This window comes from Varanus komodoensis, unplaced genomic scaffold (genome assembly GCF_004798865.1).
Source record: "Varanus komodoensis strain SLA01 unplaced genomic scaffold, ASM479886v1 scaffold52, whole genome shotgun sequence".
In the NCBI taxonomy this organism is placed as follows: Eukaryota; Metazoa; Chordata; class Lepidosauria; order Squamata; family Varanidae; genus Varanus; species Varanus komodoensis.
The window spans coordinates 2092913-2108926 of record NW_025336114.1 but is presented as its reverse complement, the minus strand read 5'-3'; the positions used below and the strand labels follow the sequence as shown (position 1 = coordinate 2108926).

At 43.7% G+C, this 16014-nt stretch overlaps 1 protein-coding gene across 1 annotated transcript in view; it reads right to left on the bottom strand.

Moving 5' to 3' along the window:
• Nucleotides 1-2982: 2982 nt before the first annotated feature.
• SNTA1 (syntrophin alpha 1) overlaps nt 2983-16014 on the bottom strand; it is a 76371-nt gene continuing 63339 nt past the window's right edge. Inside the window, exons 6-8 of the mRNA XM_044447505.1 lie at nt 9685-9881; nt 8916-9103; nt 2983-6591 (exon numbers count right to left, since the gene is read on the bottom strand). Of these exons, the coding sequence (XP_044303440.1) occupies nt 6499-6591; nt 8916-9103; nt 9685-9881 (478 nt within the window). The 3' untranslated portion in view covers nt 2983-6498. The remainder of the gene's footprint in view (nt 6592-8915; nt 9104-9684; nt 9882-16014) is intronic.

Sequence of the window (16014 nt, the reverse complement as noted above, 5' to 3'; positions counted from 1 at the left end):
CACTATCTGCATTTCCAATGCCCAGTCCTAAAATAGTTTCTTCTGCAGGAGAAGTTGTTTGTGGGCAGGACTGAATGTTTGCTTGCTTTCTTCTGTAGCATCACAGTCTGACTCAACACCACATTGAACAAAGGAGTAAGAAAATGTATCTGAATTGTAACACAAATGGATCTTAAAATTACAACCACAATATCCAATAAGTAGTAAAGGCTGCTTTTACATTGGTTCCAATGTTTTTTATTCTATCACATTTTGTTGCTGCCAGAACATGGCCAAAATCAACACATTACAAGCAGAAGTTGTATTGTTCTGGGTTGCACCCGTATTTTCTCACACTTACAGGGGTGGCCAAGCTCAGGCTGGGAGCCCAAAATGGGCCCTCTTGGGGTCCCCATCCAGATTTCTGGGATTTGCCAGATGACTGTACCCCTTTCCCTTGACAATGCCTCCTTTCTGTAACCGCTGGTTATTTGGTGGCTATCTGGTTTGGTGTAGTTTTTTCTCCATTCTGAAAGGTTGAAAGACTACCCCTAAGACTTATCCCCATGGCCACAGTCCAGTTGCACACAGCAAAGATTATGTGTAACTAGTGGCTTCAGATGAAGATTGGCATCTCCTCCACTCCTGTACCAACAGAAAGATCCATCAAGTTCACTGGGTCAAGTGGGCATCCAAAGGGCAATTTGTATTTGCTGCACATGCATCTTCTTATCTGGCAAGGAAGGTTGCTGCTATGTATTCTTCACTTCTGCTGAGCTTCATGAATAGTGAACAACTTGTTCTAGACGGCCTCCTTCCCTGCATTTCTCTGCAGTGGAACTGACACCCTTCAAAGTAATATGAAATTTGCTAGGTATTGGAAGCAATTCCATCTCTTATTAAAAAGATCATGGCAGCAGAGTAGTAACAAGAAGTTCAATTACGATAATATTTTTCCAAAGGCAGACTTGCTTTTGATCAGAGGAAAATACACCATCTGTTTCCAAACTACTTGTTGTATTGATTTAACAGTTAGCAACTTTTTGTTGTTGCAAATCCCTTCCGGAAATATGGCATTTACGTGTGATAAAATGTTAATCACAAAAGAAGGTTGCTGCTGTGACGGATTATATGCATGTACCAAGCAAGCCCACTGTTCCTTCTGAAGCATCATCTGTCCTCTCCCCACCAGTTTTATTTTATTTTATTTGGAGAGTCATTCTGGTAGACAGCTGAAAATGCACTTTATTTTGATGGCCAGTGCTGATCTGCAAGTGGAATCTCTGTGATTTTCCAATTGCTGCACAACATCCAATCAGCTGCCCTTCCTCTGTAGCCTTTCCTCACCGTGGAGCTCCAGATATTTTGACTGGCAGCTTCCTTCACCCCAACAGTTGGTCATCTGAGGATGCAAGAATTGGGAATTGCTCTAGACAATGGGGTTGGAACCAGGATCTTCCTTGCATGAGCAGAAGGGCTCTGCCCACAGAAGGTATCTGGGCCTGGTTTTTGTAGATTTGCTTTTGCCCCCCACCACCGACAAACTCCTTCAACAGGCTCTTCCAGCCCTCTGTGTAGCATTTCCAGGGGGCAACAGGAGCTGCCACGGGGGCAGAAAAGCCCAGTTCTGCCAGCCTAGATTGGGCTCATTCATTATTATTATTATTACTTCTACATTATTATTACATTTGAATTCTACTTATCTCATGATGGGCAGGTCAAGGCAATGTGCACAGGGTTTCCAGGCTCGAGTCCCCCATCCAGATGGTGATGCGACCGAGACCTCCTTAGCTTCAGCACAGCTAACCCCAAACTCTTGCTTTGAATGTATAGTCTATGCTACAAATAGCAGCAATGTTAAAGCACTCGATTCCTAGTTGGGATAGTTCACAAGAAGTAACAATGAGAAAGAAATTTAATATTTAGGGAGAGGACAAAATGCAAGAACACATCATTTCTTAGAAAAAACAGCAGCAAAACCCAGAAAGTTAAAATTATGGAACAGTAAAAACCTGCCCAGTAAAATGAATAGCAACTAAAGAATCTCCTTAAAAAGTAAATTAAAAGGGCCGCATACTGCAGTGGAAGATCATTAGGGAACTCTTCAGGCAATTAGGGAATGTTAACAACTGTGTGCAGAGTGGAGTGTCATGTCCTGCTTGTGGGTTTCCTGTTGGCAGCCGGCTGACCTCCATGGGAAAAGAATGCTGGACGGAGCAGAGGAACCCTTGCTCTGAACTCTGCTTACCTGGTTGGGTGCCTGAGGCAGGATGGGGAGCCGCTGCAGGTGGCCACTCCTGTGCATTCCACCCAGCACTGAACAGTCTGCTTTATATGCAGCCTGTTCAATTTTTTACACAGCTAATACACTGTTGCAGAAGAAAAGCCAACAAATGTTCTTCACTGTGGTGGTTGCAGTTATTACTATTATATTGTTTTCTGGAAGGCTCGCATGCCATCTAATAGTTTTTCAGAACACAGAAACAGCATTACCATGACAACTACAAACCAGCAGTGGCATCAGTCAAGGGAAAAAAAAGAACCCTTTGCTGCAGAATCAATTTATTACCAGTGCTGAGGAGTGCTGCTCCTTATATATTTAGATTACCTGGTACTTCAGATGAGATGGTATCTGAGCTAACGGTTTGCATACATGAAAAGAACATTTCTTCCTTGATCATGGGAACTCTTTTCTTGGTAATGAGTCATGACTCTCTCCCCAAACCACCAAACACTGATTGAGAGGATGCATACAGATAAACGAAGGCTGCTCATGTAATGCTGCTCACAACTTGATGGCATTACTTTTCTATTTATAGATGATCACAAAGTATTAAGTATGATTAAACCTGCTGAAATCAGTAGGGTTAAGTGTACTTAGCTCTGAGTAAGATTATAGCCCTAAGGTAGGATCAAACAAATGGTTTGTTTGACTGTGTTCTCTTTTGTGGAGACTCTAATCAGAGCTGAGCTGAACCAGGGTGACAGAAAGGATTCAGTATATGGACGAGGAAATAACATTTATTTATTTCATAAATTTACAGATAGTTCTACTGTATCTAAAAAAAAATCAAGCAGTTCCCACATTCAAGCCACATCTTGCAGTGCTCAGTGAGTCCAGGAATTGTTCAGTTTCGCATCAACTTGCTTTTGGACATACATGTGCATTGCCCTACCTTGTATGTCTTAATTTCAAAGTACACTGAGATTTTGAAGGGAGTTTGTACAGTGTAAGAACTGGAGATCTTCCACTGAATTCAGCTTAAATGCAGAGAAGGTAGCATGACTTCCAGGTGCTGATGTTTCTGTAAATCAAAAACAAACAGCAATGCAATTTCATCTCTGTGTGTGTGTGTGTGTCTGTTGGGTGGTAGTTTGTTTTATTCTGGTGTAATTTTGCGTTGAATGTATTACCATCAAATCATGTTAGGTTGAGCTCTGAATGAGATGAACAGAGAATTGTCCTGAGTGTATGTAGTAGTAGGAGGAGGAGGAGGAGGAAACTCAAATTTTTACACCCAAGGTGAATTCTTTAACCTATATAAAAGAACAGAAACATTGGTCTAATTTATTCTATTTCTGCTAATTATGGCTAACAAAGTTCTAAACAGGGCACTGACCAACTTCCACTACTCCAGTTTTGCCTTAATGCCATTTCCTCAATGGTAAGTAGGCACTAAGCCTAACTCCTTTTCTCGCCTCTAGGATTATTTGGAGAGGGCTTCTTGCTGTTGGGTGGGTGAGACCATGACTTCTCCAAACACTTGAGAAGCAAGAAGTACAGGTCAGAATTAAGAGGTCTCACTAGCCAGCTCATGGTCCACTGCACTGAGTATCAAATAAAGCACTGCCATTCCAGGAAGGAGTCAGCACTGGAAGTTGCCGTGTTTTCTCTGGCAGGATTCTAAAGTTTCCTTGTGACAGATATCCAGGATCAGATGTGGAAACAGCTGGATCACTTATGCCAACCAAGAGAGAGATTAAGGCAATGACTGTGATTTTGAAGGATCTCAGTATGTCTGCTCTTAATGCTGCACACTTCACTGATATCTAGACTTTCCTAGCAGTGGGAATACTCTGATCCAAATGTCTTTTCCAAAATATATATTTTTTGGCTCGCCCACCTATTGTTACACACAGAGACACAAACACACACATACACGCAGGCATATGGTGCAAATCTCCACAAGCCATCACTTTTATCCTGTCAGTTAAGCTGTTGTCATAGCTGCACTATGATAGTATCTCTCTGAACCATGTTTATTTAGCCACAATAATCCATTTGTTGCAGTGTTATTTTGGGTTCTGGTGAATATTGATGTGATGCAGAAAGTTTCAGAGCTGGGAATCTGTGCATGCAAATTGCCTCGGTACAGAGCACATGTCTTGCATACAGAAGGCTCCAGAGTCAATCCCCATCATCAGCCAATGCCACTGCTTTTACCAGAAAGTTCAGCACACAGGACATAATCTAGATCAGGAATCTAGCATGGGGTTAGTAGGCCTTTTGTGTGTGTTTCCCCCTGAAGATCAGCAGAAGGGGACAAAGTTTTTGTGCCTCCTTCCCTCCAATCTGGATCCAGTTTCCTGTGCTCACTTTTGAATAGCAAAGCTGTAACTGATATGTTTGGCTTTAAAGTAATATGTAGTTTAACTGTCTGGTAGAAAAGCTGGGAAAGATATGGTCTGAGGGCCAAATTAGACTAGGCAGAGATCCATCTACCAGTCTCCTTTTAATTGTAAAAGAAGCCATTGGTACAACGGCTGCATTGTTTGTGTTTTAAACCTTTCCTGCATAGTGCTTCTCATCTAAACATCTCCCTCCCCACCCCACACTCAGCTGCCATTTACTGTTACAGAAAATTAGTGTACTTGTAGATATGTGCCAATGAGGAATATGCAGCTCATTGCCCCACTTAGAGCAGGGAAGTGGTGTGGCTGGGAAAATAATCTCCTCACTGCCCTCCTGATCAGATGCCTACTAATTCTTCAGCGGCATTTCTTTTTATTCAAAAGAAGGGAATATTCATCACAGGTTTGTAAAATCTCTGCTGGTGTGGCCCCAAGACCCTGATGGGTCCCTGCCACTCAGAAGAAAAGACTGAGCTAGGCAGACCATTGACTGGACATGGTATAATGCAGCTTCACAGAGCAGGAGCTTCACTTATAGGATCCCCATTCTGAGTGTTCTAGCTCACCTGATTACACTTACATCGAGTGGGAGAGCAGAGCCCTAAGTGCTGACATTGCCTGAGCACAGCTAGTGTTCCAAATGATAGGAAGAATCTGCTTAGAATGTATACCAATTCACTTCCCCCTATAAATGGTGTTTGACTAATAACGTAATTAGAGCAAATTAGAACAGTTCCAAATAAAAGTTAAGTGGGCAGTTTTATCAAAGTTAACATTACTGAACAACAGGACTCTGATTAGTTTGATAATAGTCATGTATATAGTAGGCAGCCAGAAAACTGTTTCAATTAAAATTAAATTGCAATGAGAAAGCTGTTGTTGTGGGAAAAACTGGTAAATTTCAGGCTTAGTGAGCAACTCCAAATGTTGTTTTCAAGACAAATTGGATAACAAGCTTTGCTTTAGTCATATTTAGTAATCTATATTTATTTTCACCAAAAGGAAAACAAAATAAAGGTAATTTCATGCATGACTTTTAACTCATAAAACTAATTGTTTCCCCTGGTCAAGAGCACTGCCAGTTATAACATATATTGAAAAAGAAAATTAAAGAAGCAAAAGAAAAAAAATCATTAGCCTTATCTTTTCAAATTAAATATGGCTTCTGTAACTATTTCCAAAAATTTGAATAATTCAGCAAATCCATTCTACTCACTTTCAGCCTATTGTTGAATGTAAGAAAAATGGCTGAGTTCTCCAGATCTTAGGAACTATGGAAAATTGGGAGATCTGGCTTAATTTTTTATCATGTTTCAGATCTATGCGGTGCACGTTTACTCAGAAGCGTATCCCATTCTATTCAGTGGGCCTTACTCCCAGGTAGATTGTGCACAGGATTGGAGTCTCTTTCTAAAATGATGTGAAAAATGCAGAGCAAAATGCCACCAAGCCAGCATTGCTTTCAGGTTCATAAATTGAGCTATATAAATATAAAACCTTGATACAAACAGATTTTTTAATATATATATTACATATATATCTTCAAGGCACTAATGTGACGGCAGAACTGGGTTGGTACATCTTCAGCAATCCAGTTTTCCAAGCTGTGATGTTCTTTAGGGACGCCATGTGCTGATGGGCAAGTTTATAGGGAAACATTATTGCATGGACTGTATCTTCCTCGGGCTGGAGAGCCTAGATGGTTGCCCATCCATTCGTTTCCATCACTTGTCCTGGAGGTCTAATGGTTTCCTTTGGCTGTTGATTCTTAACACCAGTAGTCCTTGCTCCGGTCTGCAGTGGCATCTTAAAATCTTGCTTTTGCGATGAAGCATAGTGCATAGATCACATGAAGTCTTGGTTTTCTCCAGATTTTGCTCCATGTCCCTATGCCAGCAACCCCAGCCGGGTCACTTTGGCAGAGAGGAATGAGTGGATGATGAAGACAATGGTTTTAGGGCAGGAATGAAGATCTAGTTGCTGTAATGAAGGGAGACATTGACAAATGATGAGCGGTTTGTGCACAACATCTCACTTCCCCACAAAACTGGTCCTTTGCTACAGGTATTTGTGTAATAAATACTTAATGGCTACAGAAAATGGAAGAGGGAGGCAGATTCTTTAACTGGGAAGAAGTGGCTGCACACAGTGTGGCAGAGAATGGGGATGATGTAATTTCTTCTCTAGTTTAGGGAAAGAAACTCTGAGATAAACTGGGAAATTTAGTAGACGCAGCAAACATTTAAGAAGGACACAGCACTGGGAGTAAAAGTTCAGGACAGGTGGTCATAATTAGAGAACAAGGAGATCACACGACACCCACGTGGATTCTGTTTCTGTTCTTACAGAAAAAGACCCCAAACATTAACTCTTGTACTTGAAATATCTGATGCAAATTCAGGTTATTGCATACATTACTCTGAATAACTTAGTCATGTACCATAGTTTCTCTTTGTTCTGCAAAAACTAAAATGGTGGTGGAGCAGAGAGGAAGGAAGGGAAAAGCTTGACTGATTTGGGGATGGGGCAAGGACAGCAGGGGTGAACACCCAAGAACGTGGTTCACGGTTGTCCAAGCCTGAAGACTTGATTCCTCACCCATCCATTGAAAGCCCTTGTCCAAAGTTCCATTTGGTTGCTGAGCCTTTGTCTGAGACTATCACAAGTTTTAGCACACTCATCTGGAAAAGAGTTTTCCTTCTCACTTCTTTAAAACTGTACAAACCTGAGCCTTACAATTATCTGTTAAGTACAAATTGTACACTTCCAAAACACATGTATACTCACAGTGCACGGAGCACTGGCTGTCACTCTTACCCTCCACAGGCCTTTGAAAAGCCTCTGTTTCCCATGGATGAGTGCCTTGCCTACCTAAATTCAAAATTATACGCTTGGGCTCCAGGGCAGCAATATTCCCTACAGGTTACTTGCAACAGAGCTCCATTTGCTCACGTGAGATGGCATGCCCTGTAGACCACCGCAGAGCTGGTGTTCAGAGCAGATGTTACCTGGCTTGGGGAAAGGGGCCGAGTTCAAACTCCTTCACAGAACCATTTTCCATGCTGCACATGTAAAGGATTGTGGAGAGCAAATCCCCCTATTTGCAGTGCACCTTTCCTCCACTCCTTTTGTGGCTGTCTGTCAGTGTTGCAGCCACAGAGGTGACAAGGCTGTAGCTCAGCACAGGAGGTTAGCAAGTGTCACCCACGTCCCCAGGCAAAGTGCCCTTGCTTCCAGCTGGGTGCACTGGCTCAAGGGTCCTCCAGGGCTAGGCTAACAGCTGCAACTCTAAGACCTCATCCAGTAAAGAAGAAATGCTCGACTTATGGCTCTCCACAGGTGCCCTGCTCCCCCACTGCTGATCTCCCTGCTCTTGTACTCTACTCTCACTGCTGGCAGCAAGGAAAGAGGAGTCTGTGTCAGGGTCAGTGGTGTGTGTGGGTGTGCATGCGCATGTGCACAGGGATGCATCTGCTGGCCCCAGAGATAGTATCAATGTGTCACTCTGGGAGAAAAATGTTTGCACTTCTGCTGTGAAGTTGAAGGATTAAACACACCCTTTTCCTCTGATCTGGGCTGCTTCATCGTATCACCCCAGTTTCAAACTGGAGTGCAGACCCTTGTGCCTGGGGGTCAAATTCTACCCACCTGGGGCTCCAGTCTGGCCATCTGGTGTTCCCAGCATATCCCTTTCCCTGCCTCATCACATTTTCCACAGCCACCAATCATTTGCTGGTTTTCCAGCTTTTCTGCAGGTTGTTTCCTATTCAGAAAGGTCAAAGTGCCTGATGCCTCTCCTAAGGTTTCGTGCAGGCAGTAAGAGCTTCAAGCCCATTGGGTGTTGGGCAGTACAGAAAATCACTCAATTGATACTGAATGCTGTATCGATTCAAACTGAATGCTGGCAGTTTTGGGAATTTTGGCTATGCCTCTTTTGCTATGCCCCTGCACTGCAATGTAGTTCCCTGAAAATTCCTCTGCAATGGAATTTGTCCTTAGGTAGAAAGAGATTCAGGGGTCTTGATTTAAAGTTTGGGGGCTTCACGTCCTGCTACTTTCTTTCCTGCATTCCATACACTCATTCCCCAAGTTGCATGCCTCCCCCTCCACCCTGAATGACTTTGTCCTCTGCCAGTAATGACAGTTAGTAATAAGTGGAGCTTCCTATCACTTGCAATCGCTTTCCGTCTTCATGACCTCTGAACTACCCCAAGCCTTCAGTACACAGATTCCATCCTTCAGCACTCCCCTGGGAACCTACTGGAAGAGCATAAAACAGAAGTTAAACAGGAAAGGGGACCCACAATCTCTCCTTCTGAGCTGCCAAAGTCCAAGTAAAGCATCTTGGCCCCGTCGTCCGAGGACATCTGCAGCCTCTCAAAAGGCTGCTGCAGCAGGATGACTTTGGTGTGGCCTGGCTCCAGGGTGGAGATGGTGAAGCCCTTCTCAATGTGGATGGACAAGGTGCAGTCCCGCCCGTTCCATGTGCATGCTGCAGGAGGGGGGGAGAGGAACAAGGGGCAAAAGGTCATTTGCAGATTGCTTGGCACCAAGCGCTGCTTTCAAGAGGACGGGTCACGACTCAGTCACAAAAGTTCACTGCAGGGCCACTGGTTATGGTCATTTGAGAGAGGTATCTACAGAGCTGGGAAAGCCAGGAAAACTTTCTAATCTAGGCATAGATAATTAATGGAAACTACTATTACCTGTTACTCAAAGGTAATAAATAATCCAGCAGGTGTGGCTAGACCCTTGTAAGCCACACGAGGAAGAAGGGCGAAGCACAGATGTAACATAATAATTTATGGTGGGATTAGTACTGGTGGCAATTGATCCTTATTTTATTGCAATTTACCCACCATGCATGAACGTGTGGGGTGGGGTTGGGGGTTGAGTAGGTGCTGAAATAAGGTGCAGTGGGTGACCAAAGAATCCCTTTTGCTATGCCCAAGTTACAATGCCAAAATGCCAAAGGAGAAACTCTCCTGAGTACATGGGCCATGCAGTCACTCCAACCCCAGTGAAAGCCTCAGCAGCCAGTCCCAAATTCAAATCCCCCCTCTGCTTCCTGACCTGTTGACACCTCCTGGACACACTCGGCTGCATTGTGGCAACCATCCACCAGCATCCTCGTCCACGTGGCCAGGTCCCGGTGCGTCTCCACGCTGAACAGGTGGGTCTCCACACCCTTCTTGGTTCCAGTCCGCAAAGCAAAGGAGAGCTCTGAATCATACAGAAGGGAGCCCTTGGAGGGGCCGGAGTGCACCAGCCTGCATGGATTGGGGAAGAAAAGGCCCTTTCAGTGTGAAGTCCATCAGTCCTGTTCCCATAATCATAGTTAATCATTGCTCAGATCACCTCACCAAGTCAGTCTGAGGACATGGCATTCACACCTTGCTAGTTGAGGCTTGGACTGAGACCATGTGAGAAGCAAAGGCTGGTCTGTGTATTTTGACAGAACAGCCAGGCTCTAGTGTTCCCAAAGTATGCAGCCTAGGATGGACAAGCTGCTAGAGTCAGTGCAGAACAAACACGGTGTGCAGCTTAGAAAATGAACTGGGCTGTAAATAAGCTCAGTTTTCATTATCCATCTTCCTCCTCTCCAACCCTGTTGTTAGAAACAGTTCTGTTTATTTTCTGAGCCAATTCGAGGTTCATAAATCACCCAACCCCTCCTCTCCTCCCTCCGTGATTCTTAAAAATGTCTCTGGTTGCTTTTTAATTTATCTGGACTGCAGGATGATGGGGCACTTATTTTTCCAAGGTAGGGGTGTTCCAGAATCAGAATCAAGAAGAGTGAGATCTGTTCTCCTGAGCAGACGCCTTAACATGCTCGCCAGTGGAGAAAACTTTGGTAATCTGGAGGAATGCAGTTTTTTCCAGGGCTAATACAACAGCAGCAGCTCCTAGTATGACTGGACTACTACTTCTGGCTTGATCAGTATGTTACACTGAAACAGAGGATAATTTAAGAATTGAGAGGAACCAGGAATTCTCCTTCAGATCAGATGTTAATCCAAGTTAGGGAAGAATGTCAACACTTACAAAGTCCACCTCTTCTTTTTAGGTGAGCATTATAAGCATTTCATGGCTTCATTGCTGAATCTGGAGAACTTTGCCTGCAGCTCTGCCCTTTAAAAGGTGTCCCAAAGCGAGAGATCTGCTGCTGCAGTTTCTTCTGCCACTGTGCTTTGCTGTAGCTATTAAAACTACAGGAGTCTTATCCTACTAAATCGGGACACTCAAGTCTAGATCTTTCAACAGGATTTTCCTTATGGACCCCCTTTTTGAAACCACACATCACCCGAGGCACACATGACAGGCTGAAACAGTGTAGTTGGCAATTTAAGTACATAAACAAAAGGCTGGAAGTTTTAAAAGGCTTTTAAAATTTCAAAAATATGAACAAATTTGAATATAAACTCTTTGCTCATATTAAAAGCAAATAACAAGCAGTTGGAAATAGTGAGCACAAGGGTAGGGTTAGGGTTGGGAAAAAGAGGACTCCGGGTAAGATTTTAATGGTTGGAATGTGTTCTGAATGGGCAGAAATGCAGAGCTGTGCAGAAAAAGTTACTCCAGGAAGGCTTTTTCAGAATTGCCCTTCCTTCAGTGGAACTTTAGGGATACCTTAGGGTTAAGGGTGTGCACCAGGTTAGGGTTAGGGCTCGGAAAAACAGGTATCCGGATAAGATTTTAATGGTTGGAATGTGTTTAGAACGGGCAGAAATGATGAGTTATGCAGAAAAAGCTACTCCAGGAAGGCTTTTTAAAAATCACCCTCTTTTCAATGGAAGTTTAGCACTATATTAGGGTTAAGAGTATGAAGCAGGGTAGGGTTAGGGTGGGAAAATAAGGTCTCCGGGTATGATTTTAATGCTTGGAATGTGTTTAGAATGGGCAGAAATGATGAGATGTGCAGAAAAAGTTACTCCAGGAAGGCTTTTTCACAATATCCCTACTGTAAATGGAACTGTAGCCTTATATTAGGGTTAGGGGTGTGAACAAGGGTAGAGTTAGGGAAACCAGGTGTCCGGATGAGATTTTAATGGTTGAAATGTGTTTAGAATGGGCACAAATGAGGAGCTGTACAGAAAAAGCTACTCCATGAGGGGTTTTTCAAAATCGCAACATTTTAAAAAATAGGATTAGGGGTGTGAACCAGGGTAGGGTTAGGGTTCAAAAACGACGTGCCCTGGCATGGTTTTGATAGTTGGAATATGTTCAGAATGGGAAGAAATGAGGAGCTGTGCAGAAAAAGCTACTCAACGAAGGCTTTTCAAAATCGCATTACCTTCAAATGAAAGTTAGCAATATATTCTGGTTATGGGTGAACGCCAGGGTAGGGTTAGGGTTAGAAAAACGAGGTGTCCAGGCATGATTTTGAGGGGTGGAATATGTTTATAGTGAGCAGAAATGATGGGCAGTGTAGAAAAAGCTACAGAAAGAAGGCTTTCTCAAAATTGCCAACTCTTATGTGGAACTTAAGCCCCCTGTTAGGGTTAGGGGTGTGCACCAGGGTAGGGTTAGGGTAGGAAAAATGAGGTGTTCTGGCATGATCTCTATGCTTGGAATGTGTTTAGAATGGGCAGAAATGATGAGCAGTGCATGAAAGGTACTGAAAGAAGGCTTTCTCAAAATTATCCCGTTTCATTGGAACCATAGCCCTATGTTAGGGGAAGGGGTGTGCACCAGGGTAGGGTTACGGGTAGAAAAACGAGGTGTCCTGGCATGAGTTTAATGCATGGAATATGTTTATAGTGTGCAGAAATGATTAGCCGTGCAGAAAAAGCTACCGAAAGAAGGCATTTTCAAAATTGCCACCTGTTCAGTGGAACTTAAACCAATATTAGGGTTAGGGGTAGTGTTACGGTTGGAAAAAAGAGGTGTCCTGGCACGGGTTTGATGGTTGGAATGTGTTCAGAATGGGAAGAAATGATGAGCAGCACAGAAAAAGCTACTGAAGGAAGGCATTTTCAGAATCACACACTTTTACATGGAAAATTAGCCCTCTATTAGGGTTAGGGATGTCCACGAGGGTAGGGTTAGGGTTAGAAAAATGAGGTGTCCTGGCTTGATTTTGATGGTTGGAATGTGTTCAGAATGGGCAGAAATGATGAGGAGTGCAGAAAACGGTATAGAAGGAAGGCTTTTCAATATTACTCTCTTTTCAATGGAAACTTAGACCTATATTAGGGTAAGGTGTTTGCACCAGGGTAGGGTTCGGGATAGAAAAACGAGGTGTCCTGGCATGATTTTGATTGTTGGAATGTGTTTAGAATGGGAAGAAATGATGAGTAGTGCAGAAAAAGCTACTGAAGTAAGTTTTTTCACTATTACCCCCTTTTCAATGGAAACGTAGGCCTATATTATGGTGGGGGGTGGGGTACACCAGGGTAGGGTTAGGGTTGGAAAAACAAGGTGTCCAGGCATGAGTTTGATGGTTCGAATGTGTTTAGAATGGGCAGAAATCATAAGCAGTGCAGAAAAAGCCACTGAAATATGTCTCTTTCAAAATTGCCCTCTCTTCAGTGGAACTGAAGCCCCATATTTGGATTTGGGGTATGCACCAGGGTAGGTTTAGTGTTGGAAAATCAAGGTGTCCTGGGATGATATTAATTGTTGGAATGAGTTTAGAATGGGCAGAAATGATGGGTAGTGCAGAAAATGCTAATGAAGGAATGTTTTTTCAATATTACCCTCTTTTCAATGGAAACTTCAGCCTATATTAGGGTAGCAAGAGGTGGAAATGCAGCAGAAGGGGTCAGTAGATGACAGCGAGGAATGTCTGAGAGAAAATGGGGAAGCTAGACAAGTGGCATCACTAGATGACCTGAGCGAACCAACACAAGTTAAGAGGTCATGCTTAACAAGCCTTCAGGGCTCTTTGACGCACGCATTGCTTCCTGTTGCGGGAACAAACCCCCCTCTCCTTTCACCATCTTCTGTTCCCACACCTGAATTTCAGATCACCCCTGTGCCAGATCTTGAATTACTTCGCCCTCCCCCTCCCCCTTCAGAATCACAATCTGAAGAGTCTACACCTCGGGGTACATTAGAGGGGGCAGAAAAAGAACTGTACATTGTACTGGACAGTCCAGAGAGAGAGAGTGATGAAACTGTGCCATGATGACAGAAATAGCAAATGATGTATACAGATTATGCCTTTTGCTCAAATTGTTAAATTTATTCAAGGTGGTTTATGCATGGCCTATCCATGATAAAAAGCTTGAGGAAAAATACATACATAAATAGACCATTTGTTTTTCCTTAATTTTGTTTTTCAATATTTCAAGTTTTCAATTTTTCAAAATTTACTATGGGCACTTTATAAATTTTAACTTGGAACGTGAATGGCATGAGGCATGTCGCACGCCGCGAAGAAATACTGACTAGCCTGAAAGGATTGGATCTGGATATATACGTTCTACAGGAGACCCATTTGTGCACTGAAAAAGATCGCAGCTCAGCACAAAGGTTATGGACACAAGGCCCTTCCATATGGTCATACGGTGAAGAATATCAAGCCGGCGTCGGGATATTATTAAGAGCTACCAAAAGTTTAATGGTGGACTTCGTGCTAGAAGCGATCCCTGGGAGGCTGGTCATAGTGCACTTTACGATTCATGCTTTGAAAGAGAATGGTGGCAAAAACAAACTCCTTTTCCGGTTGTGTGGACTGTATGCTCCGATCAAAGCCAATAAACGGAGAGACTTGTGGGAGCACTTGAAAGCCTATTGCAATACTCGCAGGCACGTCATCGTAGCTGGAGACTTTAACAACAGAGTTGTCGTGTCGGACAGGGTAACCTATGTCGATGAAGATCAAACGACGGCACGATCTGCGGCACAACCTTTAACAGTGGAGGAGAGAGAGCTGGAGCGCTTCTTCATCGAGAACAAATTATCTGATAAAGTGACAGAAGCCATCAACGTTTTGAATTTCTTTCCGGTTACTTGTAGGCGTGCCTTCACTTACAGGTATTCTCCCATGGATGGTGCCAGATACACCTTTTACCACATAAGGGGAGCCAGCAGGCTGGATAGAATACGAGCCTCAAAAGAGCTCAAGACAGACTGCTGCAGATTGATCGTGACACCTTGGTCAGACCATCTTATGTTGAGCTGCAATTTCAGCACGGGACAAGTTTATCCTAGAGGAAAACCGTTGTGGAGGCTCACGACAAAACAACTGAATAATATCTCTTGCAAGGAAATGTTAGCCTCCACCTTGGCTAACATGCTCACCCTTTGCGACTTGTATGAAAATGATCTGGCGGCCTGGTGGGAGAGATGCAAACGGATCGTCAGGAAGAGGTGCTGGAGCCTAGACGTCCGGATCAACAGTAAAGAGGTGAAAACGTACCAAGAGGCAGTTTACCAGTTCATCAAGTGTCACAGCAGGGTTAATCGTGGGCTCCCGCATGACAAACATCTGCTACAGCGTGCCAGGGAGGTGATCGCAGCCTTCCAGATGAAGCAGAGGCAAAAGAAGAGGAATGCCAAACTTTATAGGACTAAAGGGGCCCTGGTGGACAAGGACGAGTGGGTGAGAGCTAGAACCCAAGCACCCTTTGAAAGCATGAAGGGCCTGAGGCTCTCTGAGGATGACGCAGCTTCCCTCCGTCCCAGTGAGATGTTGGACATCGTGGAACGTTACTTTACTCAGATCTATCAACAGAAAGCCATCCGGGGGGAGGAGATACAGAATTTTTTCGACAGCCTTCCCCAAAAGGACTTAAATGTGATACACCAAGGACTGGCAGACGAAGACCTGAGAGAATTAGAGAAACCCGAGGAAGAGGTTGAGATGGCCATCACGCAAGGAAAGAGCGGATCGGCACCTGGTCTGGACGGCCTAGGCTGGAATTTTTACAAGCTTTTTAAGACATGGATAGGTCCTGCCATAACTAAAGTCTTTAATTTTTTGTTGCAGCAACCCAAACTCTCTCACTCTTTTTATCAAAGTATTCTCATTTTTTTCGCAAAACAAGGGGATCTCACTTTGGTAAAGAATTGGAAGCCGATTGCCTTAACCAATGTAGACTATCGCATTTTAGCAAAAATCTTGAATGGAAGACTAGCTCTCCTAGCTCCGAAAATTGTGGTACCCGGTCAAACCAGTGCGGTACCGGGTCGTAGCATGTTAGATTCTTTATGTTTGTTCAGAGAGCTGTTTGAGCTGGCCAGGGAGAAAAAGTGGAAAGGGAAAATTATGCAGCTGGACCAAACCAAGGCCTTCGATTGTGTTCATCATGAATTTTTGTGGGCTACTCTGGAGTGGAAAGGGCTGCCCCACAGATTCGTGCAGTATGTAAAGCTGCTGTATAAGGAGGCCTCGGTGACCCCGCAAGTCAATGGCCACAGAGGAAAAAGAATTGCATTAAAATCGGAGGTCAGGCA